The sequence below is a fragment of the Pseudorasbora parva genome, chromosome 3 (genome assembly GCF_024679245.1).
Source record: "Pseudorasbora parva isolate DD20220531a chromosome 3, ASM2467924v1, whole genome shotgun sequence".
NCBI lineage: Eukaryota > Metazoa > Chordata > Actinopteri > Cypriniformes > Gobionidae > Pseudorasbora > Pseudorasbora parva.
In genome coordinates, this window is record NC_090174.1 from 33478247 (window position 1) to 33492294 (window position 14048).

General features: G+C 36.0%; 1 protein-coding gene across 2 annotated transcripts; it reads left to right on the forward strand.

Moving 5' to 3' along the window:
- Window positions 1–5701: 5701 nt before the first annotated feature.
- Window positions 5702–14045, forward strand: kptn (kaptin (actin binding protein)). 2 transcript variants are annotated; one of them, XM_067438539.1, is made up of 12 exons: window positions 5702–5980; window positions 6061–6143; window positions 6293–6377; window positions 6486–6540; window positions 6662–6740; window positions 6834–6907; window positions 7013–7119; window positions 7216–7311; window positions 11189–11252; window positions 11327–11462; window positions 11603–11776; window positions 11880–14045. In XM_067438539.1, exons 1-12 carry the CDS (start codon window positions 5770–5772, stop codon window positions 12033–12035), a joined length of 1320 nt encoding a protein of 439 aa, XP_067294640.1. In that variant the 5' UTR covers window positions 5702–5769; the 3' UTR covers window positions 12036–14045. The 2 variants fall into 2 exon arrangements, with proteins under 2 accessions (XP_067294640.1, XP_067294641.1); XM_067438540.1 differs by having other exon boundaries at window positions 6061–6122.
- The last annotated feature ends 3 nt before the right edge of the window (window positions 14046–14048 follow it).

Below are 14048 nucleotides of genomic sequence, written 5' to 3' on the forward strand. Positions count from 1 at the left end.
CTCTCTCTCTCTCTCTCTCTCTCTCCTCCAACTTTGACGTGTATCACGTGCTATAGGCCTATAGACAGTAAAATATAGCCTAGTATATATAGAGTAAAGTATACCGTAGGCCGATATAAAGCCTAGCAGTAAAGAAATTAAAGGGGGAAAAAAACTCAAATAGGCTATATCGAATCTATTGGCTTAGGCTACAGCATGTTCATAAACCATGAACAATGACCCAAAATGTCACAGATATATTTTTATATGTTTCTAATAATATTCTCTAGATATACTAGTTACCTGTGTTACGAACCGTAGTAACCATGAATTAATTACACCGGTGTAAGTATTTTACACTTAGTGTAGCCTATTTGAAACGCTGTAGGCTATAGAAAAATGTGCCCTATAGCCTACAAATGTAAAAATGCACCCGAAAGCAAAAATAGTTCCAGCTATAAGGGACACAGCCTTACAAGCAATGTAAATAAATAAAAAGCGTAGGCTGTATAGGCTTGTGCATGTTTTTGTTTTTCGTAAAATAATTTACATTCAGTTTGCAATGCTTTTTCGTAAAATAATTTACATTCAGTTTACAATTTGCATAATACAATTTCGATTTTAAAATGCTTTGTTTTTCGTTTATTAGCTCTATATTTTTGCTATCTTTATAGAAACGTTAGGCTACTGAAATGGCTGCTGTTGACGGAACAGTCATTTGAACACACACTTTTCATTCGTTAATCAAATGATTCCGGATATGAGCTTAATGTTTCTTGTGGACATTTTCTTGTTCAGCCTCTTTTTACAGTTTTACATTGCAACTTGAATAATATAAATCATTTATTTGACATAATTTAGTTATTAGGTTAATATCAGTTAATTGATAGCAAACTTTTACTAGCCTATGTCTTGACGAAACGAAACTGCATATCACTAAAATATTTCACACCACATGACATGGTTTGTAAAGTTTGTAAAATTAGCCTGCTCTTTACATTTTATTTTTTGACTAGACCTGATACACACACACACACACACACACACACACACACACACACACACACACACACACACACACACACACACACACACACACACACACACACACACACACACACACACACAAACGCACGCACGCACAAACACACACACACGTTTGTTTTAGTGATATATGTGAACATAGGCGTAATGTTTTTTATACTGTACAAACCGTATTTTTAGTTTCTCAACAAACAAAAAAAACTCGTCCTGTATGATTTATAAGCAATTTGAAAAGTGGGGACATGGCCAATGTCCTCATATTTCACCCTCTCCTTGTAATACCCACCTCTTATCCATGTCATTATACACATTTGTGTCCTCATATATGTCACAAACACACACACACACACACACACACACACACACACACACACACACACACACACACACACACACACACACACACACACACACACACACACACACACACACACACACACACACACACACACACACACACACACACACACACTGCTGAATTATTCTAACATGATATGTAAATAGTTCCTGAACCCTGGATAAAGAGGGGAAATAGAAACTTCTAGAGAAAAATAGAACATACACCACATGGGGGGGGGGGGGGGGGGGGGGAGACAGGACCCAAAGGGGTAAATAGAGGAAGAGTTAAGAAATGTATGGATGAAATGTTTTATGTGAATAAAAAAAACATTAAGACTAGAAGGACGAGTGTTATCTTGACCAGTGATGCTAAATGAAAAGCTAAAAGAAGATAGACAACCGCCATTTGAAAGGATGTTAAGACAAAGGAGAGGATCTGCAGCTGAATTTGCTGTAATGGAGCTATTTGACATTTTAACTATGTATTATAGAATGAACATCACATGTTTTATTTGAAAGGTTTTTGAGATTTGAAATTGTTTGTTTGAGTGTAAGTACAGAGAGAGAGGGAGAGGTGAGAGAAAGGCGTCAATTGGCACTCAAGATGAACTGAATGTGATAGGTTGGCTTTAAACAGACGCGGTGCAAACAGGGTTATTTGGCTGTGACTAGATGTCATCCCTACTAAGTACAGCAAAAACTCAACAGCCAAGGGACAAAGGAAAATGTCGGATTCTCTTAATTAAAACTTGTATATGTCTTGCCTAAAGATGTGATACAATAGTATAATTCTGAACACAAGAATGAGAGTTACAAAATGTCTTGACAAATTTGGTGACAAATAGGAGTAGAATATGACTTGCTGAGACTGTTGCTTTGGGTTCAGTCAGCTTGCTTTACCAAATAAAGCAAAAAAAAAAATTTATTTTTAGGTCATTTGAAAAAGAAATATGAGATGGTATAGGCAAATCTTAGAAAGAAATTCAAATATCTTTCTTCTTTAGAATCAAGTTTATTTTGCTACACACATACAAACAATATTCCATCTTTCCCCCTCTCCCCCAATCAATGTAACAAATATATATACAGGCTTAGTTATAATAGTATAATAGTTAGCATGTCAGCTCTTTATTTATATATATATAAAGTAAAGAACTGACATGAAAAATTCTTTGTCTGTTTATTTATGCGACACATTAATAATAAGGCTACTAAACATTTTTTTCTTGTAATTCTTTAATACTTTACTGTACGAACAATACAATTATGAAGAGATTATTTGTTGTTGTTCTGTGTCAGTATAGGATGTTTGTATGTTTATGTGTTTAGGATCTGGGCTTGTGCGCTTGCAGAAGGCAAAGTTTTGTGGAGGGTGGGTCAGAGGGGGGTGGGGGGTGGACCAGTCCGTCCATCTGGCAACAACCAGCTACGCAGCACAAGAGCAATTATGGAAGTGGACTAAACTCTAATCCGCAGGCACACGCGCGCGCGCACACACACACGCGCGCGCACCAGAACACATTAGCACAGAAATACACAGCCGACAGTGACATTGCAACAAACATTTAATCTGAGTTAGATAGATGAAATAAACAAAATGTTCCTACGCAAATAGAGGTAAAGGAAAGAAAAACGTGAAGATGGATTGGGGTAAAGAAGGGAGAGAGAGAGAGAGAGAGAGAGAGAGAGAGAGAGAGAGAGAGAGAGAGAGAGAGAGAGAGAGAGAGAGAGAGAGAGGAGAGAGAGAGAGAGAGAGAGAGAGAGAGAGAGGGGTGGGCCGCATCATTGCAGGCACACTGCATCAGTTAATCCAGATTAGGCAGTCTAAAAAGGAGCGGCTTAATCTGCAGGCCAGCCAGTAATACACAGACCGCTGTCAGCACCAATCACTCACACAATTCTAATCCTCAAAGAAACACACACGCTGGACACACGCACGCACACACACAAACAAACACACACACGCTCTCTAAACAGTGTGAGTTAAGCATGAATATATAACAATATTCTCCACAGTGAGACTACAGATTCATCAAAAAGTTGGAATATGCGCTAAATAAAGCAGTGTCTCTTCTTCTGACTACTTTAATCTCTCACAAACCAGTGACTGGAATCACTTCATAATACAGGTATTCAAAACAACTGGTGAGCAATGTATAATGCAGACTGTTTCTATGTGAAGATGTTGTGATAAGGCAGCTATTTGCTGATAATCAAAATATATCCCATATGTCATGTGCACAGACTTTGGGTCACAGTCAGATTAAAAAGGGGTTTAATGTCAGTGGGGCTATATGCTAAAAAGGGCCCCAATAACCAGTTGACAGCTTCGCTGGCCCTCTAGTGGAGATTATGTTTATTTATCTAGAATCAATTCAGTTTTAAGAAATTTTACTGATAAACAAACAAAAGACATGGTGCAAACACAATGTAGCCTAGCCTACACAAACGTCCTCACTGTGTGTGTATATATATATATATATATATATATATATATATATATATATATATATATAATTCCAATTATCTAATTATCCAATCACATGGCACTTGATTCAATGCATTTAGGGGCGTGGTCCTGCTCAAGACAATCTCCTGAACTCCAAACTGAATGTCAGAATGGGAAAGAAAGGCGATTTAAGCAATTTTGAGTGTGGCATGGTTGTTGGTGCCAGACGGGCCGGTCTGAGTATTTCACAATCTGCTCAGATACTGGGATATTCACATAACCATATTAAAAACAATGGTGTAAAAAGGGAAAAACATCCAGTAAGCCACAGTCCTGTTGGTGAAAATGCCATGTTAGAGGTCAGAGGAGAATAGGCTGATTGATTCAAGCTGATAGAAGAGCAACTTTGACTGAAATAACCACTCGTTCCATCGATGGGTTACAACAGCAGAAGACCCCACCGGTTCCCACTCATCTCCACTACAAATAGAAAAAAGAGGCTACAATTTGCACAAGCTTACCAAAATTGGACAATTGAAGTCTGGAAAAATGTTACCTGGTCTGATGAGTCTCGATTTCTGTTGAGACATTCAGATGGTAAAGTCAGAATTTGGCGTAAACAGAAAGAGAAAATGAATTCATCATGCCTTGTTATCACTGTGCAGGCTGCTGGTGGTGTAATGGTATGGAGGATGTTTTCTTGGGTCACTTTAGGCCCCTTAGTTCCAATTGGGCATAGTTTAAATGCCACGGCTCACCTGAGCATTGTTTCTGAACATGTCCATCCCTTTCTGACCACCATGTACCCATCCTCTGATGGCTACTTCCAGCAGGATAATGCACCATGTCACAAAGCTTGAATCATTTCAAATTGGTTTCTTGAACATGATAATTAGTTCACTGTACTAAAATGGCCCCCACAGTCACCAGATCTCAACCCAATAGAGCATCTTTGGGATGTGGTGGAACGGGAGCTTCTTGCCCTAGATGTGAGAATGCTTTCAGCACCTTGTTGAATCAATGCCACATAGAAAGGCAGTTCTGAAGGTGAAATAGGGTCAAACATACTATTAGTATGGTGTTCCTAATAATCCTTTAGGTGAGTGTATATATTTGTGCTTCAATTAAGAAAAAGGCTATTCAAAAATAACTATTTGAATGTACAAATATCTTGAATGTATAATGTATGTGTGTGTGTGTGTGTGTGTGTGTGTGTGTGTGTGTGTGTGTGTGTGTGTGTGTGTGTGTGTGTGTGTGTGTGTGTGTGTGTGTGTGTGTGTGTGTGTGTGTGTGTGTGTGTGTGTGTGTGTGTAAGCTGTCCATTCCTATTAAACAACTCACAAAAACAATCTGTTTCTCAACCCAATTAGAGAAGAAAACAGATTCATTTTTATATAGTATGTCTCTATTATTACATAGTAGGCTGTATTTATGGGGTGAAAATGTATATTTTGTTTGTAAGGGACCACCATGCTAATGGAACTTGTTTGTGAAATAATGATACTTTGTCAGGAAGTTTGTCTACATTGTAGTTGCAGCACAAAATAAAGTTTAAACCACTAAACTGGTTAAGGCATTATGCGTTAAATGAAATAGGCTAATGCATGCAATTTCGCCCCCTGTTGGAGGAAACACTAATAAAACTAATAAAATAATAGCAATAGTATCCCACTGGTTTCAGTTTAATGCATATTAACCACAAAAAAAACTAGACACATGATAAATAATCAAGAAACAATGTGGTGTGGCATATTCGCGCTTAATAAACATAAGTGTATTGTGTATCATTGTCGGCGACAGGTGATGACGACAGCCTCAGTTGGACTCTGATTTGTCAGGCGGTTTGAAAGACAAATGATTGGTTTAATTATCTCACAGCCCGCCCACACACGGATGTTGTTTTGTCACTAGTGTGTCACTAGTTTTTTTCTTTTTTTTCTGTTGTGATCGTCTGTAAGATGTTGCCGGATATAAAAGGTTTGTGTCCATTTGTGGAAGACAGTTTTAGTCGTTTTCCCTCGCAGAGTAACATATACGGACTATGTCAGGCAGGCGAGCAGGAATTACTGGCAGCGACTCTGAAGGGGAAAGTAGTGTGCTTCAGATACCAGGACCTGCAGAAGAAGATCAGACCGGTGGCCAGAGAGATTCAGTTCACATATATACCAGGTAACAAACTGTTCGTTTGCTTAGAAAGTATTTTGTTTTAGCTGTCTAATGCAAAAACGTTTCTTGTTTTGTTAATAAAGTTGATGCAGAAATCGTCTCTATTGACGCCTTCAACAAAACAGCACCTAAAAGAGGACTGGTGGTAGGAATAACCTTCATTAAGGTGTGCATCATAATTAACTGCCTTAAGTAACGTGTTTTAAACTAAATGGAACATTTCCCTCGCTCACTCTCTGTCTCCATCCATGAGAGCTGACATTTTTGCAGCATTTTCTGGTTAATGCATTTTTATGGTGATCTCTTTCCTCTCAGGACTCGGGAGATAAAGCAACTCCTTTCCTTAACATTTACTGCGATTATGAACCAGGGTCAGAGTTTAACCTGGAGTCTATTGCACGTGAGTTTGTCATATTGTTCAAAAAACGTGTTTGAGACAAAGAAGAATTCACAAATCACATGAAATTGGTCCATACTGAATAATCTGAGGGTTTCATCTTGTTGACAGAAAGCTGTCTGAACCTAGAGCTCCAGTTCACTCCCTTCCAGCTCTATCACACTGAGTGAGTGTGTTGTTGTGTTGTTCATTTATGTTTCATGATCTTTTTATATTTAAATAGCAGTGTGTTGTTTTCGTTGAAAATCAACAAAGTTTTAGCATTCAGAAGTATGTTTGATTTGCAGGGTGCATTGTGGAGATGGATCCAGCGAGACCGTCTTTCTTCTCAGCGGGCATGATCAGCGTATACATCTTTACAAAGAGGTCAGCTCAGCTGAGTTAGCATAAGGCTTTGCTTTTGCTCTCATATTTTTTATAGTAAAGATTTAAAGTTCATCCTCTATGTCTGATTGGTAGAATGCCTCTTTGCACCAGTTTGAGGAACAGCCAGTGGAAAGACTCTTTCCTGAACTGCAGGAGCTGCCAAGCAAGTGAGTGTTTACTTTTCTGAAGTTCAGGTTTGGATAATGAGCTTTTATGTTAGATGTAATCAATTAATACTTGGTATTTTTATATGTACTTTGTGTGCATTGCAGTGTATTATGGTTAGATGTCTTAAGTATTGATCAAAACCGACGCCTCACTGCTTTTGGATGTCAGAACGGTACTGTGGGACTTTCTGTTGTCAACCAAAAGGAGCCTGGTGAGAAACACACTTCAATGGTTTTTCTTTTCTGTTCTTAAAATGTAATTTAGTCTAATAAAAGTTCTGACTTTCTTTGCACATTTACTGCATTAGAAATTCTCCAGAACTGGCGTGTTCAGCATGACAGCCCCATCTCCACTGTGCTACTGTTTCCTTTGAAAGAGCAGCACCAGAACACTGAGACAAACAGTGAGTAATACAGCTCATATTATCACCAGTTATAAAGAGAATGTAAAACATAGATATTATTCCCTAGAGAGTATGCTTTTGTCTAACATGAAAGTCTGAGTTTTAAAGCTCACATCCAAAACACTGTGAGTTTAAAATATAGAGTCTGAGAGGGATTAATATGCTTTTGAAATGAATGTTTTTGAAAGAAAGCTCTATTTTTTTTAACAAAAATACAGTTTAACTGTAATAATGTACAATATTTTTATAATGTATAATTTTATATATTAAACAATGTTAGTATTTTAATCCTGTGATGTCATAGATGAATTTTCACATCATTACTTGAGTTTCACATTATGCCAGGCTGCAGGTGAGAAAGATTTACTTTCGCGTTCACAAAGACCACATACTGCGCATGCACTACAACCTTATCCTCATGAAAACAATGCATTACAGCTTTAAATAATAGTTTTATTTAAATAGATGTTTTGTGATTATTTTGCGGTGAAATGACGAATTATGCAGAATCGTGAAAAACTGGAGACTGACATGATCCTTTAGAAATCATTCTGATATTCTGATTTGCTGTTCATGAGATTTTTTTTTAATCTATTATTACCAATGTCAAAAACAATTGTGCTGCTTAATATTTGGGTGGAAACTGATTTTTTTTTCAAGATTCTTTGATGAATAGAAAGTTGAAAAAGCTATTATTTGACAGATTTTTATGCAAGGTTATAAATGCTTGCTAAGCTATCTGGTGTTAGAAGGTTAACAGTTTATGACCCAAGACCATTTGTGAAAAATGAAGAGCAAGAGTCAGGAGTGAAATGAATTAAATACAAATTTACTGAAGGATAGTTTGCAGTTTCATTAGCAGAAGCCAGCTTCAGGTCTCACAAGGAGTTCGTAGGCTGCACTCCCTCTCTACCCTTTCTTGTCACCCCGCCTCTCATACATACAGTTGTACCGTTTTTAAGGTCTATCCACGTCATTACTTAAAGTTGGATACTGATTGGCTCAGAGAAAATGCAGTCATGGGAAATTTCCACACATTGTCCGTTAATCAAATGCACATGTCCATAGACGTGCTACTTGTTGATGCTTTCACCCTGGAATTAGGCCTGTAGTGTCCTTCCAGGTTTGGAGCAGGCGCCACCTTGCCCAGAACAACAAATCCACACATCTCTTAGGATGCCTATTCTCAACAGAATATTTTGCACATAGACAGATACACAGTCTCTCCAAGGTTGGAGCTGATTAAGCTCCAATTCTAACTAGAATGTTTCCCAAAACAAACTGATAGCATGTGCTTTCTTTTAGTGAGAGGTACAGACAATAGTACAGGGAATATTCATCTTTATTCTTTGGTGTTTCAGGAAGTTTTTAAAATTAAATATAATAGATTAAAAAAAAAGAAAAGACAAATCCATATTTCATATCTGGAAGCAGAGCTAAGTAAGCAAACACTGTTTCTGCACTCCTGGGGCCTGTTCTTCGTACGTGGCTAACTCAATTAGCTGGATTTGATTGTTGACGATTTGGCTTGATCTCGGATTGTTTGGTTCTTTAAAGCTCATCCTGGACTTGTTGTCATAGCAACAGGTCCGTTAGCTTAAACCTGCTCGGGAGCAACTTATTTAATGTAAACAGGATTAGATTGCATCTTGAGGTGATACTTAAAATCTGTTCCAGCCACTGCTACTTTATTACAAGAGTATAATAATTTAAAATAATAAATATAAAAGTTTATTTGAAAATAATATTTTAATGTTGTGTAAAATGTGTGTATAATACTATAGGCACAGTCACTTGGTTGAGAGATTCATTTGTGAATTGTGATGGAATAATTACTTTATAGATGTATTGGAGGTTTACAAACATTGTGCAGTTAATCTTTTTTTTTTATTATTGCCAAAAAACATGTAAAATACAGCAAAGAAGATATATTAATACACATATACAACACAAATTAAATAAAAAAGAAATAAAAAGGAACAATGAAACAAAAAATGCCAGAGTATACAAACCTTGATAAATTAATCAAAACAATTATATTCTTTAAGAATATTTCAAGTCTTTCTTGCTTTTTTATTCATGCTATTCTTTAAACTGGTGCAATAGTCCTTAGTCTCCTGAAGAAAATGAATAAAATGTGGCTTGGATCCTGACCATTTCTTCTTGTGTATATGAAATTTTCCCCAAATAATAAAAAGTTGTGCAATAAAGGTGAAATTAGTATTATTATCACGTTCATTTGAATAATGTATACATATATCAAAATAATTTTATTTAAATATAATATAATATTTGTTTTCCTTCTAAAGAAATTTTCAATGTCCACCCAAAAAATCTTTGTGTATATACAATCACAAAATAGATAAATAATAGATTCTTTTTCTTTTGAACAAAAATCACATGAATAATCAATATCTAAATTAAACCTCTCTAATACATTTTTAGCAGGATTTATACCATGTAACATTTTAAATGTAACTTCTTTTACGTTATTATATAAGCAGAATGGTTCACAAATACACCAAGCTTTATTCCAGTTTATATTCCTAAATACACTGTTCCACAATAAACTTTTATGAGTAGGTGTTTCACCTGTTATAATATCCGTAATATGTTTATTAGTGTGTTTCAGAATGTCAATGTCTCCTAAAAACATGCTGTCTTGAACATATACTGCCTCAGAAGAATCACTTCCACACACTCTTACAAATTGTATAACTTGTTGAGGTATGGGACCAAATACAACAGCATACTCTTTTGGTGTAACTGGAAACCCAAATTTATCCAAAAATTCACTATAAGATAATAAAATACAGTTTGAATTTAAAAGTTGTTTAACTAACACAATGTTGTTTTCATACCAATTATTATAGAAGAGAGATCTATTTTTATATTGAATGCATCTATAAGAGTGATGACGGATATTATGGGATATGGCTTAATGCAGCGCAAGAGATACAGATAATTTGATCTTGACTGTTAAGAAACTTTAATTAATATTCTCACATAACAAATCTGCTTCAAATTGAATTAAAAATTAAATTAGAACATTAAAATCAAAATGTAAAGTGTGTACAAATATTATAAAATCGTGAATATAAATAATTAGGAATAATGTTCATCAAAACAGTGCCAATTTAATTTATCTAACTTTTATGTTGGTTCGTTCGTTTGTCTGTTTCCTTATAAAGGTTCTTTTTTTTTCTTTGACAAGTTTTTTGCCAGGTGGCTTTTTAATTATATGATGTCATTACGTTGTTTTGACGCCAGCCAATCTTTGCATTGCTGATCGTGGTTTCGAGTATCGATGCATCTGCCCTCTTCAGTGAACACAGGCACGAGCAGTGATCTCAGATAACTTAATCCAGATATTTTAATCCAATCCGCAAATTCGTTAGAAGAACCAAATTAGCCAGATATGATTCATCGGGATTAAAAGATCTGGGATCTATCAAATCATCTTGGATGTATTAAGCGAGGTACGAAGAACGGGCCCCTGGCCTGTTAGGGGTGTGTGACAAGTTCAAAATCCAAAAACACAACATCTTGTTGCTATCAAGTGTTTAGTGACACATCACACATCTCTTGGCCAGACCCTCAGCCACTCCTCAGAGACCAAACACAAAATTTAGAAAACAAGAAACAATCAGTGGTTCTCTTAAGCAAAATCATCAGTGGAAAGAATCATTATAATAATATAAGAAGATTAATATTGATTAAGGCATTGATTACAAATTGTATATATATATATATATATATATATATATATATATATATATATATATATATATATATATATATATATATATATATATATATATATTCATGTAGTCTAGGCTTTGTTATTAATCTCTCTTTGTCTGTCTTTCCTCCACAGATAGTCAAAGGATAACATTTAATCTGTTGGTAACCAGTGCGATAGAAATTGCTGTTGTTTACAGGTTAGAGTCTCTTAAGCATGCTTTTTGTGTGCCATGTGTCTGGTTGAGTGTAAAATTATTGTGTGTGTGTTCAGGGATGTAGAGCAGTATGGATTGAGCAGACAGCTGTGTTTGGCAGAAAGCGACCAGTGTGATGCGGTTCTCTGTGCTCTTGTTGTTGATCTGGACTTTGACGGGCAGCATGAGTTGCTGCTGGGAACATATGGGCAGGTAGAGTGCTGTATTTAAAATACAGAAATGCATGCAAGAGAACAAAAGTATGCCCCAATGAAAGAGTTTATAATACTGGTGGTAATTTGAAATATAAGCAGCTAACCAGTATGCACAATGATGTTGTTTGTGATTTATAGGACCTACTCTGCTACAAATTTCCCCAACCAACAGGAGTTTTGGAAGATAAGTTACAGCTGTTGTGGAGACGGAGTTTTAAAAGTCCCCTACTGTCACTGATTTATCTTGACCTGGCAGGAGATGGACTAAGAGAGTTAGCTGTTCTTACCTTAAAAGGCCTGCATATACTTCAGGTGACTATCACTGAGCTGATTTATTATTATTAGCATCATCATTATCATGATGTTTTTAGTAAATTAAGCCTCTGTTTTTCTCTTGTCATATTCCCCCCAACAGCACAGTCTGAGAACTACAGCAGATCTCGTTCTTCACCGATTGTCCACTTTAGTTTCAAGACTGCCCATTTCTTCAAAAGAACAGCCAATCAAAAACCAAGATACTGAAGAGCAGTCAATTTTAATCAGCAATGAAGAGAGAGCTGCAGCCACCTAGTCTTTAATGTAAAATGTTTTTTTTTTTTTTTAAGAAGTTAAGGAAGAGATACACATTTCATTTTGTGCCATTGTCCTTCTAACCGAAGCATTAAAATGAAAATTACATCTTGCTTTTTTTTTACCATAACTTGGCAAAAACATGATTTCATACATTGCTATTGCTAGTCGATAACATTCACATTTTATCTATCTTAATTACAGGGTTATAATTATAATCATTTTTGAAAAATCATTAATTTGGTCTTTCTAATTTGCTAAAAGAATTTCTAAAAACCTGCAGGTTTCATGAGTTCTCAAGAAATTTCAAAGCTCGTCATGCAAGTGTTGTGTTTTTGCCATATCCCCAGTAGAGGGCGGCAGAACGCCTTCTGTCACAGTATCACTGTTCAATGCGTTGTGGAAAAAAAAAGAAAGAAAAAAAGACCGCTATCGAAAGCTTAGTCTGCGGCTCTGCGAGTGAGCGCCGCATTTAAAGTATTCGAGCGAGACCTTCGTGGTGTATTCAACGTCTGCCATCTCGCCTATATATATATTCTTCATCTGGACCCTGGAAAGTAATTTACCTTCTCACGTCGAACACCGTATTTTAAATCATTCCATTAGCGTGAATTTTTCGCGTTTTATAAAACGAGTCCCCTGGGCGAGATATGTTCAGCTGCAGACCTGCAGCACCATAGATGACAGTCGTCCCTTCACTTCAACTACAATGACATTGAAGCTATAATCTCCACTGGCCTGCGCTGCTGTCCTGAAACGGTCACGAATGACATTTGCGTACTTGAGATATTCTGTGATTGGTTTTGACAAATTCAGCACAATGGACAGCTCCCATTACTGTAATTACTTTTACAACAACAAAGTTGTGTCTTCCCGATTATAAGTGACCGGACACCTAAAAATTAATCTTCCTCCACACCAGCAAAACCAATGCAATTTATTTTTCTTTAATATATATTTTTAATTTTATATTTTGAGATGATTTGATGGTATTTTTAATACACTCCTGAAAAAAATCTTAAGACCAGTGGATGCATTGCAAGTTTTACACATTTCACACTTGTGGATCATAACCGGGTGGTAAGTGCTGCTTCAAAATGCCAAAAGAAGAAACAGGAGCAAGAGACAAAAAAATAGAGAGTAGGTTATTTATTGAAAACTGCATTTAAACTGAAACAGGCTGTTCATCAGCTGATCAAAAGTTTAAGACCATAGCCCAAAATAAACGCACAACAGTACTAAGTGTCAAAAAAGGACTCAGTAGTGAGTAGCCCCACCGTTCTTGTTGATCACTTCAAAATTTTAAAACAGAAAATTTGTCGGTCAGAAATGACCGAAGAGCATCAGTGGGTTAAAAATGCTGCAAGGCTGGCCAGTAATCATATCCTACAAGGATACAATATAGTAGCACTATGTATTCCTTAAACTACTGTTTACTTCATTTGCAAATTGCAAACTTAATTTGCAATTTCAAGACTACCGTTCAAAGTTTGGGGATGGTAACATTTAAGTTTCTTATGCTCACCAAGACTTAATTGTTCAAAAACAGAAAACAATAGTGAGAATTTAAAACCTAACCGTTCTGTTTCATACATTTAAAATGCTATTTGTTCCTTTGAGGCAAAGCTGAATCAGTCTAATATGCTGTTTAAATACTTCTTGACAGTTGTGCTGTGATAGTTTAAAGATTCTTTGAATGCAAAGTTTGAAAGAACAGCATGTATTTGAAATTTGTTACATGTATTTACTGTCACTTTTGATCAATTTAATGCAGCATTGTGGAATATAATATTCATTAAAAAACCCTTATGGACAAACTTGAAACTTTACAAAAAAGGTTGAGTAAATTTAGGTAAGTGCTTTGATATAAATTTGAGCTCATCATATTTGCTTTTATACCCTAGCATTACCATGCTCAATGCACATCCTTGCAGTAACCACTTACCACAAATGTTTTAATCTCCATTCTGTTTATGTTTGTCTAAATAAAATTCATTTTGTGTAAAGGTTAGTT

What these genes read in the sequence shown, in the direction of transcription:
- kptn (XM_067438539.1), top strand. Translation starts at nt 5,770, where the DNA reads ATGTTGCCGGATATAAAAGGTTTGTGTCCATTTGTGGAAGACAGTTTT. An exon ending in TCAGTTCACATATATACCAG is followed by an intron (nt 5,981 to 6,060) that starts GTAACAAACTGT and finishes TTGTTAATAAAG; the next exon opens with TTGATGCAGAAATCGTCTCT. An exon ending in GTATACATCTTTACAAAGAG is followed by an intron (nt 6,741 to 6,833) that starts GTCAGCTCAGCT and finishes TCTGATTGGTAG; the next exon opens with AATGCCTCTTTGCACCAGTT.